The following is a 27,033-nucleotide window of genomic DNA, read 5'->3' as shown; positions in this document are numbered from 1 at the left end:
AATGCAAGCTGTTGTTATAGTTTTGCATACTTTGCTCTGGTTGTAATACGACATTCAGCACATTGGTGACCAAGAGGAAGGTTTTAATGTAAAGTCTGTTGTACTCCATTGTGGAGACCTTTGGATTTCTTCATTAGAGTTCACAGATATGGTTCCCCAACAGATACTGCAGTGCGGAAAACACAGTTGCAGTCCTAACAGCATTGCACTTTCCCTGACCAGTCCAGCCAGTTGCTATTAAAATAGATATGTGCTTCAACACATGACCGATGACTCCCATCCGGGAGACAGCAGCTGATACTGTGCAGCTGCTGCTAAAAATATACAGCACAGAATGTGGATGAGCCAATCAGCCTCTCAGAACGTCGTGATTTACCTTGGGATAAGCATAGAAAGCAGCTAAACTAACAGAACCAAGCAATAATGAAGACTTTGCGGTTCATCAGTGCCCAGGCACTGGTATCAGATGCCCAGATTGCTCAGAGAAGCATTGCTTACGTGGCACAAAACTTGTACCCTCTGCTCTTCAAAGCTAGTTATTTACTGGAGCAGGCTGTAGTGGTCCACGACTTAGTAGAAAAATGGCCATTAGCAGAATTTAGCATCGGAAAACTCTTGGGGAAGACAGCGGACTGTGAGAAAGATCTCTGCAACAGGACCTGCCATGTTTGTCTGCAAGCATGTTTAACAGGACTGAAGGACTATGTTCTAAACAGTTCAATGACATATTCGAAGAGGCTGAAAGTGGTCGATCTAACGGGCCTCAATGATACTGAATTTCAGGCCTGTGATTGCGGAAAGGCCCTGGGAAGGTGGGGGAGGACTGAGTTGATGGCAAGGACCTGTTTTGATTTGCTAGTAGAGATACAAGCCCGTCAACTCGAAGTTTTGGTGTCTGATATTTCAATTGAGGTTTTAATGAGCATGTTTGTGACACAGCGGAGCTATGAAGTAGTGGTTCAGGCCTTGTTGTTGAGGAGGCAGTGCCCACTGAAGATCAGATGCGTTGAATTCCGGGCTGACAGCCTGGCTTTGAGAAAATTTTTTTATATCATCAATCTGGTTCAGCCCGAGACTCTGCAGAAGTTGGAGTTGGTCCACAACATTCGCATGGAGATGGAACATTTTGATTTCCTTCTGAGCCAAGTGCCATTCCCATTGCTCAGATCACTGACGCTCCCAGCAAGAGCTTTTGATGTACGCAAAATGACGCAAGAGGATGAACCGCTGCTGGTGACAATCGGCGAGAGATTAAGTGAGATGAAATTTCTTACAGAACTGAACTTGGCTTTTTCCACTCTAACCGGACGAATACGTAAGATACTCAGGTAGGGCTGAGGACCATTGAGTTCAAGAACATCTTTCAATCACCTCAGGTGGCCAAAGAGGAATTTTCCGTAGTATTATTTCCCTATTGGCCCTGGACTTTCCATTTTTTTTTTTGCTTTTCCCAGGAAATTTCATGGGAGTGGGGAGTAGAAGGTGTCTGGTCAATACTCTGTTGGTATGTTTTTCAAAGGTCCTATTATTTCATTCATTGCCACTGCACCTCTCCTGACCCAGAAACTTTGGGCTCTTAATGAAATCATTTCAAATTCCTCCCTTCACTATTGAAGGAACATAGGAAGATAGGAACAGGAGTAGGCCATTCAGCCCCTCGAACCTGTCCCGCCATTCAATGAGATCATGGCTGATCCGCGGCCTAACTCCATATACCTGCCTTTGGCTCATATCCCTTAATATCTTCGCTTAACAAAAAATCTATCTCAGATTTAAAATTATCAACTGTTCTAACTTCAACTGCTGTTTGTGGGAGACAGTTCCAAACCTCTACCACCCTTTGCGTGAAGAAGTGCTTCCTAACATCGCTCCTGAACAGTCTGGTCCTAATGTTTAGACTATGCCCCCTAGTTTTAGAATCTCCAACCAGTGGAAATAGTTTATCTTTATTTAGGCTGTCCTTTCCTGTTAATATCTTGAAGACTTCGATCAGATCACCCCTTAACCTTCTAAATTCTAGCGAAAACAGGCCTAATTTGTGTAATCTCTCCTCGTAATTTAACCCCTGTAGTCCAGGTATCATTCTTGTAAACCTACATTGCACTCCCTCCAAGGCCAATATATCCTTCCTAAGGTGTGGTGCCCAGAATTGCTCACAGTACTCCAAGTGGGGTCTAACCAGGGTTTTGTACAGCTGCAGCATAACCTCAGTGTCTTTATACTCCAATCCTCTAGATATAAAGGCTAGCATTCCATTAGCCTTTTTGATTATTTTCTGCACTTGATCGTGGCATTTTAAAGATCTATGCACCTGAACCCCCAAGTCTCTTTGGACATCCACTGTACTTAACCTCTTCCCATTTAGAAAGTACTCTGCTCTATCCTTTTTTGGTCCAAAATGGATAATCTCACCCTTGCCCGCATTGAAATCCATCTGCCACAGTTTTCCCCACTCACCTAATCTGTCAATATCTCTTTGCAATTTTATGCTATCATCTAGACTGTCTACAATGCTGCTTTACTTTGTATCATCAGCATCATATTTTAAAATAGACATTAACCTATAAAGCTGTCGAATATTAACATGGCAAAATTACCAACAATAATTTTGACCCTATATCTATTTTATATTCAAAAAACATCTGCATACACTTCCTAAATTTCCACAACAAATTCCAATGTAATTTCTGATGAAACTGCCTATGTTAATTATACTGTAATTACCCTCCTGCTGATGGTATGGAATATAAATATTAGAACAGAATTCATGACTTTAAAAGGGCCTGAATTACATTTGTGCGCCATGATTGAATTGTTGTACTTCGCCTGAGGGCTACATAGGTGTAACCTCTGGTTCAATAGGTCACACTCTTGCCTCTGAGGTAGAAGACTGTGGGATCCAAACCCACTCCAGAGACTTGAGCACAAAATCTGAGCAGATTCCCCAGGACATTACTGAGGGAGTGCTGCACCGTTGCAGGCACTGTTTTTCAGACGATTTGTTAAACCAAGACCCCGTCTGCCTTCACAGGCAGATGTAAAAGATGTAAACGGTGTCCTGGCCAACAGTTATCCCTCAACCACCATCAAAAAACCGATTAATCAATCATTATCACAATGCTGTTTGCAAATTGGCTGCTGTGCTTCTTTTATTGCAAAAGTACTTCATTAGCTGTGAAGTGTTTTAGGATGCCTGAGGACAGAAAGGCATTATAAAAGTACAAGTTCTTTCTTTACATTTGTTCTTGATTCCAGTGCTATGGGACATTGACTAGTGACATAAACTTCAGATACTGCAGAAAATCTGAATAGTTATCCTCTCCTGAAGTGTTGCTGAAACACCTACTGCAATTCACTAATACTGTTTAAAGTTGTATTCTTGACTTCTTGGGTGAGAAATTGAGCCTGTCTTTTGGGCTCTAGGAATGCCCTTTGGTTAACAAAATAACATCCATGGCTTGCAAGCACACTCTGATACAAAAACAAGAAATGCTGGATTCACTCAGCAGGTCTGGCAGCATCTGTGGAAAGAGAAGCAGAGTTAACGTTTCGGGTCAGTGACCCTTCTTCACACTCTGATGCCATCTTGGTAAAGGCGTTAGCGCATGCACGGTTATCGTCCACCAGAAGTATGCAAAGCAGGCACATCATGACGTCAATCAGGTCGCAACACTGATTTGACGCCAGCGCTGCTATTTCGGAGCTCGACACTGCAGCCACCGCGCTCTCTTAAGTTTTCACAGCTGAACATGTGTTAAGCAGTAAAAAGGACCCCCGCTAGTATTATTTCAATGGATCATCAACTACTTGCAGGTTAGTTTCTGTTTTATTTCCTCAGGCTGTTAGTACAATTCTACATGTTATTGGTGCTTTCCATAGTTGCTTGAAGTTTCAAAAGTCCACAGGAAGTGGTGTGGCAAGTGCTGAAATGCTTTTTGTTGACTTCAAGGCTTCTGCACAAATCAGTTGCTCCTAGACATGGCTGCAGTAGTAGGTCTTCTTGGATTAGAGCATAAATGAGAGAATGAGCAGAGGGAACACAGAGCAGGACAAACAGCTGAAAGAGGAAGGAGGACGAAGAGGAGGGGTAGAAGGGCTCTCAGCAGGAGACTATATCTGCCCAGGGTGTTGAAGGAACAATTCTCCTACCTGAACCTCAGTGATAATGTTTGAGATGTTTGCGCTTCACTAAGTGGTTTCTCATGAAAATCTGCCAACTGCTGCAGCCAAAACCCAACCTCCGAGCAGGGCAATGACCACATTGCCAGTGGCTCTGAAGGTGATGGTGGCAATGAACTTTTATATATCTGGTTCCTTCCAGGCTGGTACTGGAGATATTAGTAACATCTCACTGTTTGTCATCCACTGCTGCATAAGGAAGATTACTGAGTGATCATCGACTTTGTGTCATGCAAGTCAATGCTTGATATCCTTGCAGCAATCATGATACCTTAATTCTGTAACAGTTTGCTGTGTCAACTTAATTTCAACCACCACAGCCAAAGAACCATAAATCTAGCACCCAATCTAATCCCACCCTCCAGCACCTGGTCCGTAGCCTTGCAGGTTACAGTACTTCAGGTGCATGTCCAGGTACCTTTTAAATGAGTTGAGGGTTTCTGCCTCCACCACTGTTCCTGTCAGTGAATTCCAGACACACACCACCCTCTGGGTGAAAATGTTTTTCCTCATGTCTCCTCTAATTCTTCTACCAATCACCTTAAATCTGTGCCCCCTGGTAATTGACCTCCCCACCAGGGGAAACAGGTCCTTCCTGTCTATTCTATCTAGTCCCCTCATAATTTTGCACACCTCAGTTAAGTCATCCCTCAGCCTCCTCTGTTCAAAGGAAAACAACTCTAGCCAATCCACTATATCTTCATAGCTGCAACTTTCATGCCCTGGCAACATTCTTGTAAATCTCCTCTGTACTCTCTCCAGAGCAATTATGTCCTTCCAATAATGTGGTGACCAGAACTGTATGCAATACTCCAACTGTGACCTCACCAGCATTTTATACAGTTCTAGCATTACATCTCTGCTTTTGTATTCAATACCTCAGCCAATAAAGGAAAGCATTCTGTTACGACCAGGTGAGAAAGAGGTCTAGGGTGACCTTTCAGCCTTCACCTGGTCTTAGTGTAACAGGGTTTCATTTTAAACACACCGTGTTTTTTAGCTGCCCCTTGTTGAATCCTTGTTCACTACTTTCCAATTATAAGGCAAAGAATCCAGTACAAACAGGCTTTCTTAGGTTTAAAGAAGAAAAGTTGAAATTTATTAAACTTGAACTTAAAATCTAATTCGGTTGACGCCTATGGATATACAACATGGCCATGCTAGCATGCATACGTGATACACACATGCAAATAGAGACAGAAAAGAGCAGAAGAAAAATAAAGTGGAAAGGTTTGAGGCAATATCTGAAGAGTATTTGTTACGGTTCTTCGAGCTCACTGTAGAGTCCTTGATTGCAGGTAGATCTTGTTTGTCGTTGGGACCCAGTATTCTTTCTAAACTTTGTTCACTGTAGGAGACTTTTCTCTCTTGGGGTTCATGTGTCTTCTGTGGATTCTAGGTTTGTGAGAAAGAGATGGGAGCAGGCAGGCAGGAGAGGCTGAGGCGAGCCAGCCAGGAGAGATCTTCTCAGTCTAGGAGCTTTCTGCCCAAGCTGTTAGTACAAATTAAAAAAACTCAGGTTGCCCAGCAGGTTAGTCATGTGACTAGCTGGTTTGACCATGCCCATTTGTGTATTCGGCCATCTTAGCAGTCAACCTGGAATGCGATCTCCCCCACCTTCAACGTCTGGTGATCAAAAGTCCATTGTGGGTTGAATGTGTCAGGGAATGGCTGCTTTGTCCTTCCAAACACTGTCCGTTAATATGCAAATATCTTTTCCAACCACGGCTGATCTGTTTAACAAGTCCTTTCTTCACTCCAATAACAGTTTAAAATCAATGTTCATGACAAAATTAATGTGCCTCATTCTTGGCAGGTGGGGGCCCAGCATGACAATTCCATATGCCTTCTTCACCACTCTATCTACCTGTCCTGCCACCTTCAGGGACCTGTGGTCATGCACTCCAAGGTCTCTCACTTCTTCCACCCCTCTCAATATCCTCCTGTTTATTGTGTATTCTCTCACTTTGTTTGCCCTTCACAAATGCATTACCTCACACTTCTCTGGATTGAATTCCATTTGTCACGTTTCTGTCCACTCAACCAAACCATTAATGTCATTCTGGAGTCTACAGCTATCCTCTTCACTATCAACTACACGGCCAATTTTTGTATCATCAGCAAATTTCCCACTCATGCCACCCACATTTAAGTCCAAGTCATTAATATATACCACAAACAGCAAGGGTCCCAGCACTGAGCCCTGTGGAACGCCACTAGAAACCGCTTTCCATTCGCAAAAACATCCATCGATTACGACTCTCACTGAGCCAATTTTGGATCCAACCTGCAACATTCCCCTGTATCCCATGGGCTTTCATTATACTGACCAGTCAGCTATGTGGGACCTTGTCAAATGCCTTACTAATATCCATGTAGACCACATCCACTGCACTACCCTCATCAATCCTTCTTGTTACTTCCTCAAAAAACTCAATCAAGTTAGTAAGACATGACCTTCCCTTAACAAATCCATGCTGACTATCCCTGATTAATTAGCGCCTATCTAATTGGCATTTTATCCTGTCCCTCAGAATTGATTCTTATAACTTACCCACCACCGAGGTCAGACTGACCAGCCTATAATTATTTGGCCTATCCCTCGCACCCTTTTTAAACAATGATATAACTTTTGCAGACCTCCAATCCTCTGGCACCTCACCCATATCCAGTGAGGATTTGAACCTCAGCACATTCACTATTTCCTCCCTGGCTTCCTTTAACAACCTGGGATGCAATCCATCCGCCCTGGCAATTTATCCACTTTCGAGGATGACAGACACTCTAGTACTTCCTCTCTCATTATGCTCATCGTACCTAATATTTCACACTCCTCTTTTATGACAAAGTCTGCATCATCCCTCTCCTTTGTGAAGACAGAGACCAAGTACTTATTAAGAACCCTGCCCACATCTTCTGCATCCACGCATCCACACATCCCCTGTACATCTCTGATAGGCCCTACCCTTTCCTTAGTTATCCTCTTGCTCTTAATGTACTGATAAAACATCTTTGGGTTTTCCTTGATTTTACCTGCCAATAATTTTTCGTGTCCTCTCTTTGCTTTTCTAATTTCCTTTTTAACTTCACCCCTGCACCTTCGATATTCCTCTAAGCTTTCTAAAGTATTAAGTTTTTTGTGATCGTCATAAGCTTTCTTTTTCTGCTTTAACTTACCCTGTAAGCTTCTAGATAACCAGGGGGCTCTAGCTTTGGCAGTACCACCCTTTATCTTTGTGGGGACATGCCTACACTGTGCCTGTAGAATCTTGCTTTTGAATGCCTCCCACTGGGTGATGAGGGCTATCCACTGACGACATGGCTAATGACTCAGATCATAATGACATTCAATGAGAACAATGCTGCCACAAGAAATGTGATAGAGGAGATATTGACATGGTGAAGCAACAATTCTGCTGTCTGGACCACTTTGGAGGAGCCCTACAGTATTTGTCTGATTGGGTCTCAAAATTCATGGTAGTATTCTGCATGCTGCACAAGTTTTCCATCACGAGGGGACAACGTTTGCCACCACTATCAGATGAGAAGTCGAGCAGCAGGAGCACAAGGATGAAGAGGAGGTGCAGGAAGAAGAGGCGGATGTGGGGAGGAGGAGGAGGTGGAAGAGGAGGAAGAGGAAGGGAGGTTGAAATCTGAACAGCTTCATTTCTGCCTGCACTGTATATGAAGCGCTCAATCATAAGTTTTATCAGTAATGGAAATCTCAATTCCCCATTCACCAACAATACCAAATACGTATATTCCCTCTGTCACTGACCATCTCAGCATCTGCTTGGTCACAATGTAAAAATATAAGTCAACACAAAATAAGTGTGAAGTATTGGATGTGAAAAACATTAGGAGAGAGGAAGTATTAATGGGGTTAGCATCCTTGAAAGTTGATAAATCACCAGGCCCAGATGAAATGCACCCCAGGCTGTTAAAAGAGCAAGAGAGGAAATAGCAGAAGCTCTGACCATCATTTTCCAGTCCTCACTGGATACAGTGTGGTGCTGGAGGATTGGAGAACTGCTAATGTTGGACCTCTGTTTAAAAAGGGAGCGAGGGATAGACCGAATAATTACAGGCCAGTCAGTCTAACCTCAGTCATGGGCAAATTATTGGAATCTATTCTGAGAGACAGGATAAACAGTAACTTACAAAGGCACAAGTTAATCAAGGCTAATCAGCATGGATTTATTAAGGGAAGATCTTGTTTGACCAACTTGATCGAATTTTCTGAAGAAGTAACAAGGAAGATAGATGAGGGTAATGCAGTTGATGTGGTCTGCATGGATTTTAGCAAGGCTTTTGACAAGGTCCTACATGGCAGCCTGGTTAAAAAAATAAAATCCCATGGGATCCAGGGAAATGCAGCAAGATGGATACAAAATTGGCTCAGTGGCAGGAAACAAAGGGTAATTGCTGATGGGTGTTTTTTGCGAATGTTTCCAGATTGTTTCAAGTGGCGTTCCGCAGGGCTCAGTACTGGTCCCCTGCTTTTTTTGGTATGTATTAACAAGTTGGACGTAAATGTAGGGGGCATGATCAATAAGTTTGTAGATGACACAAAGATTGGCCGTGTGGTAGATAGTGAGGAGGATAGCTGTAGGCTGCAGGAAGATATTGATGGCCTGGTCAGATGGGCAGAAAAGTGGCAAATGGAATTCAACCTGGAGAAATGTGAGGTGATGCATTTGGGGAGGTCAAACAAGGCAAAGGAATACACAATTAATGGGAAAATACTGAGAAGTGTAGAGCAAGTGAGTGACCTTGGAGTGAATGTCCACTTATCCCTGAAGGTGGATAAGGCGGTTAAGAAGGCATATGGAATCCTTTCCTTTATTAGCCAAGATATAGAATATAAGAGCAGGGAGGTTATGCTGGAACTGTATTACACAATGGTTAGGCCACAACTTGAGTACTGTGTGCAGTTCTGGTCACCTCATTACAGAAAGAATGTAATTGCACTAGAGAGAGTACAGAGGGGATTTACGAGGATGTTGCCAGGACTGGAAAAATGCAGCTATGAGGAAAGATTGGATAGGTTGGGGTTGTTCTCCTTGGAACAGAGAAGGCTGAGGGGAGATCTGATTGAAATGTACAAAATGTTGAGGGGCCTGGATAGAGTGAAGGTGAACGGCCTATTCACCTTAGCAGCGAGGTCAGTGACTAGGAGGCATAGATTTAAAGTGATTGGCAGAAAAATTAGAGGGGAGATGAGGAAAATAGTTTTCACCCAGAGGGTGGTGGGCATCTGGAACTCACTGCCTGAAAGGATAGTTAAGGCAGAAACCCTCAACTCATTCAAAAGGAGTGTGGATATGCACCTCAAGTGCCGTAATCTGCAGGGCTATGGGCCAAAAGCTGGAAGGTGGGAGTAGAATGGGTGGATTGTTTTTTGGCCGGCACAGACAGCCTTAAACTTTCTATGTCTCTATGATTCTATGATAAACATTCCAAACCAAATTTATAAATGAAACCATGCCATATTGTACAAAAACTTAAACTAATCACCCTTGTGCATGCCCTTAGTGCCAGTCTACCGTATGCCTTTGCTTATCCTAGTTCTCCTACGCAGTGCTTCCCCAGTGGCTACAGCATGGCTGGTGGAAGGCAGCTGACTTTCAGTGGCAGAGACTGCTGATGGCCTTGAAGGACGACTTCGAGCCTACAAGGCCCAGTTGCAGACTGCACCATCTCAGCATGGGCAGCAACAGTCTGAGCTGAGAGGCTGACAGGCAACAGCAAGGGCACTGGCAGAGTGGCCAGGGTGGGAGCACAAGTGTTGTTATCCTGAGAGAGGACAACAGGTTCGCTCTCCATCAAACCACTGCCAATTCCTCAGAGTGGTGCCTCAACAATCCTAATAATCTGTTAGAGGCAGATTGTTGGGCTGTTTTTACACTCTGCAATCCCCTTTGAGTACTGGCATCCACAGCCATGATATAAGCAGTCTGAGCTTGTATGACAGCAGCTGGCATTGCATGATTTCAGTCTGAGCTTCCTCTGCAGCACTCATGTTTTTGGTGAAAGCTGCTTGTGCTGCAAATGAAGTTGAGTCATCAACCATCAAATGCTGTGTTGTGGTTGAATCCACAAGTGCATTGAAAGAGTTGGCCACCACTTCAATGCTGGAAAGGATGGACTCCAAGTTCCGTGCAAAACCTTGTCCTAAGTTGGAACAGGATTCCTCCATGTTCCTTGAAATTGATTGCAGCCTTTCTTGCAGACTTCCCAATACATCAAGTATTTTGGTGTGTACATCCATCAGCCTTCTTCTGTACCCTAGCCCTTCGAGGTCCTCATCTGAATCCTCTGCAGCAGTACTGGTGTGCAACCTCGTCCTCTGGGGAGTTGGTACTTGCACCATCCTTGCCCCCTGCCCTAGCTGCAGCTCAGTTGTGCCCGGAGTGTCACTGCATGCAGATCCCACCTCTAATCTGCCCTCTAAGATACATGCAGTGTCAATATTTGAGTTGTTGGCAGTGAGTGTGAAATCGAGTTATGGTGTGTCTTCATCGTCGCTCTCTTCTTGATGTTCCTCCACTACCTGGCCAGGTTGCACTTCTTGGGTATGTGAATGGGAAAAGGCACAATGGTAAGGTTGTGGTGAGGGAAGGGGGGAAAAGTAAAATGTGCTTTGCTTTCACCATCTGCTGCTTGTAAGTCAGAAGAGATTGTGGGATGAGGGGGAAGTGGGATGTGAGAAGGAGGATTAGGTATAAGGATACCATCATCTTTAATGGATCCAGCCCCATTGTTGGTAATGGCCTTAGAACAGTAAAGACCCTTCCAATAACGGCCAGCACTGTCTCATATATGGGGGTTCAAGGTTGCAGGTGCACCTCTCCTCCTCCATTTAGTTCCTGCTGCCTCCAGTTATATGTTACATTCTCCTGCAAGTGAGAGAGAAGTATATCAGTGAGTGTCATGCATTATGTTTGGATAATGTTGCTGTCATGGCAACTGGAGTGTGTGCAAGCTGTGAGATATGGGCGTGAGGTTTGCAACAGTGCTACGTTTGTGAGCGCGAGGTGAAGCATATAAATGTCAGGTATGAGTGTTGACTGATGGAGATTGTTGGTAGGTGTCTGCTGGGATTGTGGTGAATTGAGCAGGGTCTGAAGCTAATGGTGCAGTGACCTTGACCACTTGTGTGAGATCGTTAAACTTCTTATGGCACTGCGTTCGGGTCCCTAGGGATTCTCTCCTGATCTTGACCTTGGCGGCTATCTGTTCTCACTGCCTTTTGACCGTGTGAATGGAGGGCCTTTATGTCCCCTGTGAATACTGGACATCTTTCCTCCTTTCCACCTCCTCCATCAAGATCTCCAGTGCAGCTTCGAAAAAACTGGGTGTCCACTCTCTCCCATGTTGAGCCATTCTTCTGGCTTTCCCAGGTCAGATTCAGTTCATAAAGGACTCCCAGCACCTGCCCCAGACACAATGCACCTCCTCTTTAAGGGGTGCAGGTTGCCTTTATGTAGTACAAGCTAGATTTAAGTAGTGCTGGCAAGTATTGATTTTCGGCACCATGCTGATGTGTGCAGCCAGCGAACAGCACAGTTATTACTGGTTGCACGCAGCAATTGTGCTAATGAGCAGGCAGCATGTGGATGGTTTGCTGTCTGCATTACATCAAATGGGAACAGGGTGATTGCACATTACGATCTCTGCTCCTTTTTCGAGGTCTATGTGATTTAGCCCACATATCTTAATTCTGGCTCCCAGATTGGGTTGAACTTGCTCCTTCTGTGATTGTTGTCCTTTAAGAGGCATTACAACTTCCATGAAACGAGAACAGAAAGTGCCAGAAATACTCAGCAGGTCTGGAAGTATCAGTGTAAAGAGAAACAGAGTTAACATTTCAGATCTGCGACCCTTCATCAGAACTGGCAAAAGCTAGAAATGTAACAAGTGAAAGGGGGAAGGGGGGGTGGGGGGGAAGAAGAACAAGAAGGAAGGATTGTGATAGGACGGAGGGGGGGGGGAGATTAAAGGACAGGTGTCATGGAACAGAATGCAAATGGAGTGCTAAATAGTTGTAGCAAAAGACAAAGCACAAATCCACAGACCTGAAACGTGAGTGAAGGGGGCAGCGAAATTAAGGTGGCTGATGTCACGCCGACAGTTTTCAATGAAAAGATCAAGAGCGGGTAAGAGGCCAGAGGGAAGGGTCCAGGTGGAGGGAGAATGCTGGAAGTGGGTGAATGATCAGGGGGAGGACTCCTGGTCAACGAAGTGAGCTCGGAGGCGAAAGCAACGGAAAAAAAGCTCAGCATCATGTTGAGCGCGAAATTCATTGAAGTGGGGGCATAAAGGTATAAAACTGAGTCTTTTGCTAAGTACAGATCATTCAGCATCAAAGAGGGGAAGGTCAGAGGCAATTGCGAATACATGGCAAGGGGTAAGGTTAGCAGAAGGGATGGGGTGAGAGAAGACGGAAGGGGGAAGAAAGATCTGGAGGGGCTTTGGTATCCATGAGTTGCTGGAGTTTGCGTTCCTTAACACCCGAAAGGGAGAGAAAAAGATTTTTATTAATGCAAGAAATGCTGGAACCACTCAGCAGGTCTGGCAGCATCTGTGGAAAGAGAAGCAAAGTTAACATTTCGGGTCAGTGACCCTTAACTCTGCTTCTCTTTCCACAGATGCTGCCAGACCTGCTGAGTGGTTCCAGCATTTCTTGTTTTTATTCCAGATTTCCAGCATCCACAGTATTTTGCTTTTATTTTTAATAATGCTTTGGATAAGGCGAAGGATAATATGAAACTGTGGAGCAGGACAGCTTTGAGATAGGGTGAGTCGATGTTGCTGGATAGGAAGGTTGTGTACTTGTGCCGACGCATGGCATTGAGTGTGGATCTCAGGATGCGGTGAGAACAGCAGTCCAAGGAATGTTGTATGTCTTGGAGATACCTGTAATCCTGGGTGTATTTGAAACATGAAGGATGAAACTTCACTTGGAATCCACATGGAATAAGTTGGAGCCAGAGACAGTCACTGAGGAAGGAAATGTGGCTGGGAAAACGAGTTTTAGCAGAAAACCTATCGACCACCAGGAGGGGAATGGAAAGCAATGAAGGTGAGAAAGGTAAAAGAGATAAACGGAAATCCCGTCGGATAGAAGAGCAGAACTTCTTCAAGGTAGGCATTCCTGGAAGAGAAGTGGCAGTGAATTAAATACGAAAATAAGAGCAAAATATTGCGGATGCTGGAACTCTGAAATGAGAACAGAAAGTGCCGGAAATACTCAGCAGGTCTGGCAGCATCTGTGTAGAGAAAAACAGAGTTAACGTTTCAGGTCTGCAACCCTTCATCAGAACTGGCAATAGTTAGAAATGTAACAGCCTTTGAGCAAGTGAAAGGGGGGAGGGGGGGAAGAAGGACAAGAAGGAAGGACTGTGATAGGACAGAGTGGGGAGAGATTAAATAACAGGTGTCATGGATAGCAAAAGACAAAGCACGAATCGACAGACCTGAAACATAAACTCTGTTTCTCTCTACACAGATAATGCCAGGCCTACTGAGTATTCCCGGCACTTTCTGTTCTCATTTCAGAATTCCAGCATCTGCAGTATTTTGCTCTTATATTACTGCAACTTCCATGTCTTGTTTGGATCATTAATAAACACCAAATCAATATGAGCACTGCCCCTTGTGGATTCCTTGACACACATGGTCATGAGGCAGTCATGTGTGACATTTACCAACTTAGACTCTAAATCACTTGGGTTTTCCAGTTTATATTTGGTCTCTTATTAAAATAACTTTCCTGTTCGCTCTGTTTCTTTCACCTCTCACGTATTCTGGACATATAGCGTGGGGAGCATGTGAACGAGATCTAAAAAAAAAATTAAAATATAGGGGCATTTAGTGAAACTGGTTTCTCAGACCAATCGAATGACATCATCCTTTTCCAGATTCCCTGTTGCATAACCTGTATTATTAAAATAGTATCATCACAAGGACGCAGGCCTAAGGCTGAACTCTCAGGCCAGAGCCTCATTATGGCAGGTATTTAATAACAGGTGCTGCGAGAGAGATACTGGCAGACGAAAAGCGCCAAGACAGCTGATCCACACAGTCATAATCTTTATATCTGATTTCTTGACTGTGTCACAGGACGAGACGATCACAAACACTAGGCTCACACTTCCTATTATTTGGCAATGATGGAATCCCTTAATTAGACACATTTTTACTCCTAATTGCTCCTTCCAGTAGCCAACACTGGCTAGAATGGAAGAGAAAATGCTGGGAATGCTCAGTAACAACATATACATGTCCAAGACAGCTCACCTGGAGCTAAATCAGAAAAAAATTGACACCAAGCCAGAGAAGGACAGAAATTTTGAGATCATTATAAATGCTTAAATGGGTTAACAATATGAATGTGCCATTTATATACTCAAGATATAGATGTTAAATTGAGGCCTGGTCTGCTGTCTCAGGTGAATAAAAACCCCCATGGTACTATTTCAAAGAAGAGCAGGGGAGTTCTCCCAGTTGTCCTGGCCAATATTTATCCCTTAACCAACACCACTAAAATAACAGATTGTCTGGTTTATCTTATTGCTGTTATGGGACCTTGCTGTGTGCAAATTGGCTGTTGCGTTTCCTATGTTACAACAGTGACTACACTTCAAAAAGTAATTAATTGACGGCGAAGTGCTTTGGGATGTCTTGGCATCATGGTAAGTCCTTTCATTCTTATGTTACTGCCAGCCATGGCTCAGTTGTTAGCACTCTCATCTGAGTCAAAAGGCTTGTGTATTCAAGCCCCACTCCAGGGTTTGAGTACAAAAACCATGGTTGCCACTCCAGTGCACTACTGAGGGAACACTGCACTGTCGGAGGTGCTGACTTTCAAATGAAGTGTTAAAACTAGACTCTGGCTGTCCTCTCAGCTGGATGTAAAAGATTCAATGGTGCTATCTTGAAGAAGAGCAGGGGAGTTAGCCCTAGTGTCCTGGCTAATATTTATCCCTCAATGAACATACAGAAAATATCAGATTATCTGGCCTTGATAGCATTGCTGTTTGTAGGATCTTGCTGTGCGTAGGAACAGGACTAGCCTGTTTCGCCCCTCGAGCCTGTGCGCGAACTGGCTGCTGCTTTTCCTACATTACAACAGTGATTATACTTCAAAAGTACTCCATTGACTGTAAAGCTCTGTGGGATATCCTGAGGTCGTGAAAGGTGATATATAAATGCATGTCTTTTTTGTTGATTTGAATTGTGATTTTTTGTTCTCTTTACTTTATATCTTTGCAGCCCTTTAGAAACTCCTCTGAACTCCCTGAATTTGTCCAGCTGCTGCCTGAATCATGCAGATATGGCCTATCTGGCCAACAGCCTGCATGCTGAATACCTGGAAGTGCTAGACCTGAGTGGGCACAGCATAGCTGACCTCTTCCCATCGACCTTCTTCAAGCTGCTTGGCCGTGCATCCCGCACTCTGAAAAGCCTGACTCTCGAAGAATGCAACATTGGCGACGAGCATGTCAACCTGCTGATGCTCGCTATAGAGCCCTGTAAAAAGTTGACAGAGTTCAGTTTCCTGGGGAACCCGCTCACATCAAGATCCCTTTGTCGTCTCTTTGAACTGTTTACTGAGCTCCCCATGCTTTGTAAAGTTGAGTTTCCAGTTCCGAAGGACTGCTACCCAGCAAGCTTTATTTATCCACTCACCGATGAGAATCTGGTGAAATATGATAGGGAAAGGTTCGAGGAGATAAACGATGAATTAATGGTAATATTGTCGCAGGCCAATCGAAATGATATTGTCATGTCCACTCCATTGTTTGGCAGTTTTGATTCCAACATTCAAGAGACTAGCAATGAGCTTAGTGTTGTATTGCTTCAGTCATTCACAGATGCTATTTCCAATCTTTTAACTGCTTTGAAAAAAGTGGATTAACACATTGTGGAAACTAAGAGGTGGTAAAACCTGATTATTTTAATTTTTGCACATAAAACAACCAGGGAATAGAACAGGATTTTTTTAACGCAGCAAGTTGTTATGATCTGTAAAACTGCCTGGACGGGTGGTGGAAGCAGACTCAGTAACTTCTTTCAAAAGAAAATTGCTTGTATTTCTGGAAAGGTACAATTTGCAGGGCCAAGGGGAAAGAATCGGTAAAGTGTGACTAATTGGACAACTCTTTCAAAGAGCTCAATGAGTCAAATGGCTTCCTTTTACACTGTATGATGTTATGATTTATAGGATAAAGTTTTATCCCCTACGTCAGAATCCTGTAATCCATGCCAAAGTTTGCTGTCTTGGTTGACAGCTGGTTCCGTTACGTCAAAAAAGGAGGCCATTTTTTGTTATGTGAACCTTGACAGTGAGTGTCAGTAATCTATTAGAGCATGGTCTAATAATTAGAGTGTGATCTTGTCTTTTTCCAAACTTTGCATGCGCGCACACACACTCACACAGACCGAGATCCAGACACAGAAACGCATAGTATGCAAGCACACATGATCCAGGTTGGATCACATGATACCTAATTGTCTTGTCCCTGGCCTGAAATCAATTGTAGCTATACCCGACCATTTAAGCTGAGATCAGCTAATACAGGACAGACCAAGGATAGAAGCTGGGACCTTCCTGGCTGGTGTGACTCAGTTCTTCGCTCACCTACTGAACCACTGAAGAAAGTCTAAATTGTTCAAATTTATATGTTTTTATACTTGCATGCTTTCATTATTTTCTCTAGGAGAAAATGGCCTCTATCTAACCAACCAGTTTGAAGACTTTTCCATTCTTCTCATGGATAAGTGCCTTTGCCATCAAAACAGCAGTTCATGGTGTGGGGAATCATTGGGAATTTGTAACTTACATCTGGCAACTTTCTACTGCTGCACGCACCAGGATATGAGTCTCCCCACCACCCCCCCCCCCCTCCCCCAACCCCATTAAAGGAAACAGCCGGTGAGCTGGCCTACAGCTCCACAGGCACATATCCATTAGTTAACCCTTACCCCTCTCTAGTGTCGTAACCTCCTCCAGTTCTGCAACCCTCCAAGATCTCTACATTCTTCCAACTCTAACCTCTTGACCATCCTGCATTTCTTTCACACAGCCATTATTGTCTGTGCCTTAATCTGTCTAGCCCCTAACTCTGGAAGTCTCTCCCCAAGCCTCTCCACCTCTCTCCTCCTGCTCTAAGATGGTCTTGAGAACCTCTGTCTTTGACCAAGCATTTGGCCACCTGTTCTTTTGTAACTCAATGTCAACATTTTGTCTGATATTGCTCCAGTAAAGCACCTTGGAATGTTAAAGGCACTATACAGATGCAAGATGTTGTTAAGTGCCATTGATTACTGTGATTCTCCTGCAATCAACTGAAATCTGTACTCTCCATTGGCATTGAAGAGCCCCAACCAAGTGAATTGGTGCTGGGTTTCCACTTAAATATAAAGCCATGGATCTGGATCCACTTGGTTTTTATCAATGGGAATCACAGGTCTGCAGTTTCCAACATAGCGTTTGACTAGAAACAGATGCAAGTGAACCAAACAAGAGGACCACCTGGACATTGTGTCATTCTGTCAGCAGCACTTTCCTGACAGTCGGCCCACACAGCTGTACAATTTTCTGCCCATCACCACCCGATTTCCAAGCAGTAATTAGGCAGCCAGTTTCAGCAAATGGACGTAATCCCCTCCTTAGTGGACTCTGCACCCCATACTCATTTGCCTGACGGTGCAACTAGTGCCACAGAACCACTCACTACAAGCGGGGAGCATTTTACTGTAATGTGAGCTTGGTCTGATGCTTAAGTGCACCTCCTTGCAGCCATGCTGCAACGTTGATCTATGAGGTTGGTGCAGCGGAGAGGCACAGAGGGCACCCTTCACTCAGCAACAACTCAAATTCAACAGCCATCGAGCAGGAGGTCAGGTGCTGGTGGCTCTGTCATGTCCGTATTTTGGGTTTCCTTTCTCATCATTTCTGCCCGTCTCTTAGTCCCCTGCCCCATCAGCCTTGGCAAAAACGGTTCGAGTTAAGTTGCATCTGAGGCTAGCCAAGAAATCTTTGCCTCCTTATTATGACATTCTCCTTTCACTTTGTCCATCTCTTCATGTTTGATTTACATGCAATTAGGTTGATTTTAACTTGTTCAAATCGGCATTAATGAGGAAGTAATGGCCTCAAAACTGGGTTGGTGGGTGCCTATACCACCCCAATATCGCAGAGGCACTCCGTTGCCATCTTTAAAGGGGCATACCACTGGGCAGTCGAATCACCTGCCTCGTTCAGTGCTTTTAATATACAAATCATGCCTCCATGACTGAAATAGGGCTCCAGCTCCCATTTCAGAACAGAACTGAATGGACTGTATATGCGTTGATCAGTTTACTAGCAGTACAGCAGAAGAGGCCCTGGAAAGGTAAGTTTTAAATTCATTTCATGGGGCCAGGAGGTATAGAAATGCTTCTCTGGGCCCTACAAAATTAACCTGGGTCTCTGCTGCTCTGGGCTACCTCATGCCCATGATCATGATCCTTTCCCCTGCCGCTGCCCCTGGGTTCACCTTGCTGTTGGCCCCAGGCTTTACCCTTCTATCATCATTCCCCATCCTACCCTCAGATTTACCTTGCTGCTGAACTGGTCATCTCTGGGTCGATCAATTTTGGAGAGCAAAATCAGGAGCCAACACCATGCGTCCCCCTACCCTCCTCCTTCCAGTGCACCATTTTAATTTAATTGAGGTCTGCGCCTCCTATTGGCTCTAGCCTCTTCCCTCCCAGCACAGCCGAGCAGCTGGTGTGCTCTAAAATTAAAGTCTCCTTCAATGTTCCCCTTCCACCATTAGTCTAAAATTTCATGGTGCAGAAGGAGGCCATTCGGCCCATGGTGCCTATGCTGGCTCTTTGAAAGAGTTATTTAATTAGTCTCAATTCCCCTGCTCTTTCCCCATAGCCCAGCAAGTATTTATTCAATTCCCTTTTGAAAGTTATTATTGAATCTGCTTCTATCACCCTTTCAGACAGTGCTTTCCAAATCACAACTTGCTGCGTGAAAAAGAGTTGCCTCATGTCCCCTCTGACACTTTTGACAATTCCCTTAAATCTGTGTCCTCAGGTTACCGATCCTCCTGTCAGTGGAAATAGTTTCTTCCCAAATATCAAAACTCTTCATAATTTTAATTCTTTGAAATCTAATCTGAATTTATGCTAATGAGTTGATCTAGGAAAATTCGGTGTAAACAGCTCACTTTTAGTCCATCCAAAATCCATCAAAGGCCATTTTGGTGGTAATATCCCGAAGCGAGGAAAATTTAGTGTGTTGTGACATCCACATATGTTGCAATACCAGATTAGCACATTTCATTTTCAGCCAGAATTATTCATCAACCAGAATTCAGTTTTTTACCTTGTCAACCTCTGCTGTGCAATGCTGGGCTACTGGGTTATGTGGCTTCACCTGCAGTGCTTAGCCAAACCTGTCAGTGACATTTCAGTGCAGACGCCTTGGCTAGCCAACCCTCCAGGATTGGCTCGGAGTCTCCAGAATTAATGGTTAACCAGGTAGAAAAATCAAAAGAGCATTAAAATTGACTGTTTTTCTTTCATTTTCATTGAACACTTTTGTTTATTAGCTGTAAAAAAAAAATTGGAGATGGGAAAAATGGTTAAATTGGGGCAGTTGTAGATCATGCGATAAAATCTCCAGGAATACAGCCAACTGGAGTTGGCAACCCGATCTATGCCAACTAATGCTAATCTACAAATCATGCTGGAGAATGACTCTATATAAGAATTAGCAAACAATAGCAAGATCTGTTGTCTTCTTGAGCTTATAATGGTTTTTAAAATACTAGCCCTCTGCTTGTTTCAGTTGACTATGATAACCAACTGCTTTAAAACTGTCTGCAAAGTGTAGCTGACGCTTGACCACCACATGACTTCAAACACAGACACAAAGCTGCCGTGTAAGCTTATTTTTATCTTTTACAAAACAAACCGTTTCCTTTCCTTGCTGTGTGAACAGAGCACCATGTAAAGTGGGTGCATCATCAATGTTTGTACTGAATGCACAAGATATTAAAAACCTTACATCCTTTCACATGGTCTCCTCTTCAGTTCAATGAAATTCTTCCTATGAGATGTGGAGAGGACCAAAGGGACATTTCTTTCTTCCTTTTTAAGTTTATTATTTTTAAGGTTTTTTTTTCTTCTTTCGTGCTTATAAAGATGAGAAAATATGATTTCAATTTGGAAACCCATGGGATCATTTCCAATGAACTGCCAGAACCCAGTGGCACAGTGGTGCAGTGGTTAGCACCGCAGCCTTACAGCTCCAGGGACCCGGGTTCGATTCCTGGTACTGCCTGTGTGGAGTTTGCACGTTCTCCCTGTGTCTGCGTGGGTTTTCTCTGGGTGCTCCGGTTTTCTCCCACAAGCCAAAAGACTTGCAGGTTGATAGGTAAATTGGCCATTATAAATTGTCACTAGTATAGGTAGGTGGTAGGGAAATATAGGAACAGGTGGGTTAGGGTTAGGGTTAGGAATATGGGATTAGTGTAGGATTAGTATAAATGGGTGGTTGATGTTCGGCACAGACTCAGTGGGCCGAAGGGCCTGTTTCAGTGCTGTATCTCTAATCTAATCTAATCTAATCAATGTTATAGGCTGGACCACCATTATACAAACTTCATATTAACTTTTCGCTTTTGCCTGCTAAGTGAGTTTCTGTTCGAAGGCTAGAAGTGTCAATTTCATTTCCAATGAAATTAAAAGTAACCAGACAGAAATGTTAACTGCTAAACATTCAGCTACAAGCTTTTTTTGTCCTAGCCCCTTAGATGGTTCAGCTGTCCTCTTAGAAATTAACTCCTACAAGGATTTACAGTTAACTCGAAGCTGTGAAGGAAAAAAATTGGTGAAAAGAACACAAGTCCTACTGGTGATGAAGATGTGCTTTGTATTCACTAACTGTAGCATTGTGCTCTCAATCAAATGAAGCTAACTACAGAAGCAATGGAAACACGTGTACTATGTATTGGAAAGTATCAGCTGGATAGAATAATCAGTGCTGATTCTGTCCTACTGTGAGATATACATCTTTACAGTTAGAGAATGTAAGTAAAAAAACTCCTTTGGGAATAGGATTTAGGTTATTTGCCTCAACTACTTTTTGTGGTAGCGAGTTCCACATTCGAACCACTTTCTGGGTAAAGAAGTTTCTCCTGAACTCTCGATTGAATTTATTACTGACCATTTTATATTAATGACCTCTAGTTTTGGAGTTTCCTACAAATGGAGATGTTTTCTCTACATCTACCCTATCAAACCATTTCATAATCTTAAATACCTCTACCAGGTCACATCTGTGCAATCTCTTCTAGAGAAAAGAACCCCAATCTTTCCTGATAAGTATAATCTCAGTTCTGGCATCAGCCTTATGAATCTTTTTGCACTTCTTCAGTCCCTGTATACCCTGTCTATATGATATGGAGACCACAACTGAAGTTTAAGTAATATTTTGAAGCAATATATGCTCACGGGTGCACAGTAACATATTAATAACCTGGCAAGAGAGATATGGTTTGAAAAGTCAATTCACATTGGAAAAATAATGATTTAATGGCAGTTGACTATGTGGTACACTGGAGTAGAAGCATGCCCTCTCATTTCTAGAACTTGCATTTGAATTGAGCCCTGACTGATTGGATGAAAGGGGGAAAAATTGGATAGCCCCTGAAAACAGGTGCAGGAATCACAATGCACAATTAGCCTACACCCATTCAAAGTAATGCAGGCAGCATACAAACTTTGTGCTACCTGCTCAGTATAATGACAGTGGCATGCAGCCCAGCACTAAACGCGCTGCCAAGTGGCTGCATGCCCATCAGGGGAAGTAGGTAGCTGTTGCAGCCAATGCCAGCGGTCTAGACCCAGGGACCTGGATGTAGTGCTGCCAGAAGTGCAATGACCTCACACAAATGATCAAGGTCAGTGAATGCATCTTCACACACCATCTTCTTACAAATACACAACAAGCCTCATACACTGCTCCATTCAACAAAAGCCCCCCTTCACTTAGCTACCAAAATTCTATATGAACCATGACTCGTACCTCACATTTAAAGCCTACCTCACCATATTACGGTTAGCACTGCTGCGAGCTGCACACACACATCTCGCAGACTGCACATCCTGCCAGCTATTCAACTGTGGCAGGGACATCACCCAAACATATTACACCAACTTGTTTATCCTGCACAAGAAGGTTGCACATAACCAGAGGGAGCAGTACCGAACTGGCTGGAAGCAGGCGCAGCTGCATGAGCTCATCCCCATGGAGGAGATGATACTAGCTATCAATGATGCGTCAATGACTGAAGGCCGTGGACAATGGTGGGGATGAAACCATCGAAGATGACAGTATGCTAATCCATCTTATATCCCACTTCACCCTCATCTCGCAATCTGTTAAGATGTACAAGCTACAGATGGTGTAAGCATGCATATCTCACCTTCCCCCACCTCCCTCACCCCAACCCTTCTCTTGTGCCTTTGTGTTGTCAAATACCCAAGAACTGCTACCTGGCCAAGCAGTGGTGTGGGAGGCTGAAGTCCTACAGGAAAAAGACAGTGGTAAAGAAGAATGGCAAAAGAACCAAAGGCAACATGAAGACATTTTTTTTTTAATGCAGCGAGTGGTTCGGATCTGGAATGCACTGCCTGTGAGTGTGGTGGAGGCAGATTCCGTCATGGCTTTCAAAATGAAATTGGATAATTATCTGAACAGAAACAATTTGCTGGGCTACTGGAAAGGGCAGGGGAGTGGGACTAGGTGAGTTGCTCTTGCAGAGAGCTGACACAAACCCAATGGGCCAAATGGCCTCCTTCTGTGCTGTGACCATTCTATGATCCTATGATTCTATGAATTGTTGGCACAGCAAGATACCCTCTTCTGAGGTTGCATTTAAGGCTTATTTTTGGGATACAGTACATCACCCCCCAGGAAGCATGTGTCAGTGGTAGAAATATATACTAGCCTCAATTTGTTGACCCTCACATCCCAAGCATTTGTGGAGAAATAGAATAATTGCACACTTGAGGGTTGGAATAGACTGCCTGATTTCAGATTTCCCCAATACTTCATTGAGTTTCTCCAGTGAGCAGCTAAGTAGTACAGACTAGCAAGGGTCAGTGGATAGATAAACCTCTCAGTGTGTTCTTACATTCCCTCGGTTTGATTCTTGGTCTGTGCTGAGTTAGCTAAGTCATTGGAATTGGTCCCTCCACTTAAGCAGTTAATAGCACTCTCACATCGGAGTTAGAACGTTATGGGTTCAAGACCCTCTCCACAGACTTAAGCAGATGATCCAGGCTGATCCTCCAGTGCAGTAATGAGGGAGTTCTGCACAGTCAGAGTTTCTGTCTTTCGGATGAGTCCTTACTCCAAGGTCCTGTCTGTCTTTTAAAAAATCCTATGACACTATTGCAAAGAACAGCAGGATAGTTCTCCTGGTATACTGGTCAATATTTATCTCTCAACCAACAAATGGATTATTTGGTCATGCATCTCAATGGGATCTTGCTGTGCTCCAATTGGCTGCTGTATTTCCTACATTACAACAGTGACTACAATTCTAAAATACTCCATTGGCTGTAAATTACTTTGGACATTCTGAGGTCATGAAAGGGGCTATACAAATACAAGCCCTTTCAGTGCTGTATTGTCACTAACCTGAGGCAATGACAAATGATTCTGTCGGATGTCTATTATCATTTCATCACCGCATTGCTATGGTTACTTGCATAGATGAACTACGTGTTGAGATTTCTAGATGGCTTAATGGAGTGTCAATCATGTTAACACCTCAGCACTAAAGTTCACAGGCATGCTGAGTGTTTAGACAAGTTGTCAATCAAGGTGCATGCTGCTAAAAACAGGATGCAGAGGCACTTTGCAGTTGACTAGAGAAAAGATAAGTAATATTGCAGTAATTAAGATTGCAGATGAATTATGCCAAGGGATTTTTTTTTCCCAATAACTGGTGTTGTGGTGCTCCATATCTTAAATTAACTTACATCGAGCCTTTAACATAGAAAAATGTCCCAAGGTGCTTTGCAGAGGCGCAATAACATGCTGAGCCAAATAAGGAGAAGGTCGCATGGGAGACTGAAAGCTTGATCACAGAAGTGGGTTTTAAGGAGCATCTTAAAAGACAAGAGGGAGGTGGAGAGGCCGACGTGTTTAGGGAGAGAATTTCAGAGCTAGAGGCCTAGGTGGCTGAAGGCACAGATCTGAGTTAAAAATCAGTCGATAAAATACCTGAAAGCTAAAAGGTCTGGAGATGAGAGTGTTGAGCTGTATTTGGTTTGCACTGGAAACATTGTATTGATATAAATACAGTTATTGTGCAAGTACCCAGTGCAGACTGTGTGGGATACTCAATCTGAAAATGTTCACATCCAACTATTACTTAATTAGAAATTGTGAGGAGTTCTGTTAGCCTCATTTTATAGCCTGAAATTGGCAGAGTGCACAAAGCACACCCTCCACACCCCGCGCCCCCTCACCCAACCCCAACACCTCCTATTTTCAACCGGGAGGCCTGAGGCCCTCATTGACATTGTTTGGGTGAGCTGCCACCACCTGACTTTAAGCAGGAATTTGAGGCTGTTGCCTCACCAGTGCTGACTGTTCACAAGTACTCAGGAGTCAGGGCAGCATTCCTGCTCCTTCTAGCTCCACAGGAGAGTTTTTAAAGTTGTACTTAAAAACACTGAACGAATCCAATGAAGAATCTTGTTTGACTCTTGCTCTACACTATCCAATTTGGTGGGGCAGGGGGCTTAAAACAGGCATTAGGCCCCTCATTTACATAGTCAAAGTGCTTAATGCCCTTTTAAGGCTAACTGCCAGAGGCACCTGAATAAGTGTCTGATCCAATTTCGGGTCAGATGTCTTTGGGGTGCAGGTCGTTTGTCCCTGAACTTGGTCCCAGTTTTGCCTGTTTTACTTCCATAAAACTGGTGCATTGAGGTCTAATTTCTATCCCGAACAACTCGGGGCACCACATTTTAGGAAGGATGTGAAGGCTTTAGACAGGGTGCATAAAAGATTTACAAGAATGAATATATCGGAGAAGCTGGGGTTGTTCTCCTTAGAGAAGAAAAGGTTGGGGGACGATTTGGTAAAAGTGTTCAAAATTATGTAGGGTCTAGACAAAGTAGATAGATAGAAACTGTCCCATTGGTGGAAGGATGCAGAACCAGAACACACTGATTTAAGAATGATTGGCAAACATCGAATAGCGACATGAGGAAAACCTTTTTACACAGCGAGTGTTGAGGATTAGGAATGCACAGCCTGAGCTTTCAAAAGGGAAGTGGATAAACACCTGAAGAGAACATTTTGTAGGGCTATGGAGAAAGGGCAGGAGAGTGGACTAGCTGAGTTGCTGTTGCAGGGAACTGGCATGGACACAATAGGCCAAATGGCTTCCTTCAAAACTATAACCACTCTATGGGGGGAATTTTTTGCTGGCGGCAGGGGTCTTGATGTCAGGGAAACCGACGCCGAGACCCCGCATCACCTCTGTTCCAGAAGGCCCACTGAATTTACAGTCAATCAGGCACTTAAATGGACAGTGGAGGGCCTTCCATAGGATTTAGGACCCCGTGGCCGGAAGTCCTGCCCTTGGAGAGCTACCAGCCAATCAGAGGTGGTGGGCGGTGGCTGCTGCTGGAAATGACCGACCAGGACGCCGAGGATTGTTGCTGGACCCAGGCCTCAGGTAGGTCAGGGCGGGACGGGTCTCGCTGGGTGGGGGTTACGGGGAGGGGGGGGGGAGGAGGTGTCAGCAGCAAGCGGGCCTCCCCTTCCCAATGCCAGGTCCCTCATTCAGGCACTAAGTGCCTTTGAACAAGAGACGCCCCCGTCCTCCCAGAGCCGGGAAGCAGCCCACACAGTTTTTCGTGCTGTGCTTCCTGTACGTCAACAGGGTTGCCCGCCACATGGGTAATTCCGGTTGTGGCGTGATGAGGACCTTAATTAGGGATTAATTACCCAGTTAAGGGCCTCAATTGGCAGCAGGGTGGGGAGGCCTTTTACAAGCCTTCCTGCCCCGGACTCAACTTCAGTGGAGGCAGGATGGTGGTGGAAACTCCCCCCGCCACCATCCCACCTGATTTTATCCTCTCCCCACCTCCAAACCCGCCACGAGGAGAGTGTAAAATTCCCCCCTATGAATCTATGATAGTATCCAGCCCTCAATTCTGTTTCCCCAAGCAAGTCATTCGGATCATTGATCTACAACAATTTACCAAACTTGCTTAGGCATGGACTGTAATCTGGAATCAATGAGGTCCAAGTGCACAGATTTATATCAACATGTATGTGGAGAAGCAGATTCAAGTGCACATTTCACAAAATGGTGGAATGTACTCTTTTGTTCTCTGACTTTTTTGTTTCAACTAACAGTAAGAGCTATGCCTTACATGACTGTCCTCTAGGGGGCCCTCTTAGCCCACTGACTGGGTGATAAACTGATGTGCAGATATAGAATCACTGCATGTTATGAATTATGGAGCCAAACACATTGATATGTCCCATGCAAGAAAAAATCCTGCTTGAAGATGGATAATCCCCAGTTTAAAAAACAAAGTGGAAACTGCTGAGATTTCATAGTTTTATGCGACTTGTGAAAGGATTGTGAAGGGTATTGTTGAGGAAAATCAAATTCACAAATTAAAGGAGCTGAGGCCTGAAATGTCTGGGTCGGATGGAGGCCGGAATCAATATTTTTGCCCCACTGGGTGGGGTAGTAGGAATTTAGATAAAACCTGATTTTGTCCCATTGGCAATACCCCTTCTAAATT

General features: G+C 44.0%; 1 protein-coding gene and 1 long non-coding RNA gene across 3 annotated transcripts in view; both read left to right on the top strand.

The window, feature by feature from the left end:
• Window positions 1–423: 423 nt before the first annotated feature.
• LOC137379351 (leucine-rich repeat-containing protein 14B-like) lies at window positions 424–16,102 on the top strand. Its single transcript, XM_068050060.1, has 2 exons — window positions 424–1,328; window positions 15,457–16,102. Exons 1-2 carry the CDS (start codon window positions 424–426, stop codon window positions 16,100–16,102), a joined length of 1,551 nt encoding a protein of 516 aa, XP_067906161.1.
• A 9,779-nt stretch (window positions 16,103–25,881) lies between these two features.
• Window positions 25,882–27,033, top strand: part of LOC137379341 (uncharacterized) — a 67,228-nt gene continuing 66,076 nt past the window's right edge. For both annotated transcript variants that reach the window (XR_010976798.1, XR_010976799.1), the window contains exon 1: window positions 25,882–25,949. This is a non-coding gene — a long non-coding RNA (uncharacterized lncRNA). The remainder of the gene's footprint in view (window positions 25,950–27,033) is intronic.

This window comes from Heterodontus francisci, chromosome 2 (genome assembly GCF_036365525.1).
Source record: "Heterodontus francisci isolate sHetFra1 chromosome 2, sHetFra1.hap1, whole genome shotgun sequence".
Lineage (NCBI taxonomy): Eukaryota > Metazoa > Chordata > Chondrichthyes > Heterodontiformes > Heterodontidae > Heterodontus > Heterodontus francisci.
This window is presented reverse-complemented; position numbering and strand designations above follow the sequence as displayed.

Coding starts and splice junctions, on each gene's coding strand:
- LOC137379351 (XM_068050060.1), top strand. CDS start 424: ATGAAGACTTTGCGGTTCATCAGTGCCCAGGCACTGGTATCAGATGCC. Junction 1,329..15,456: donor CGAATACGTAAGATACTCAG/GTAGGGCTGAGG, acceptor ATATCTTTGCAG/CCCTTTAGAAACTCCTCTGA.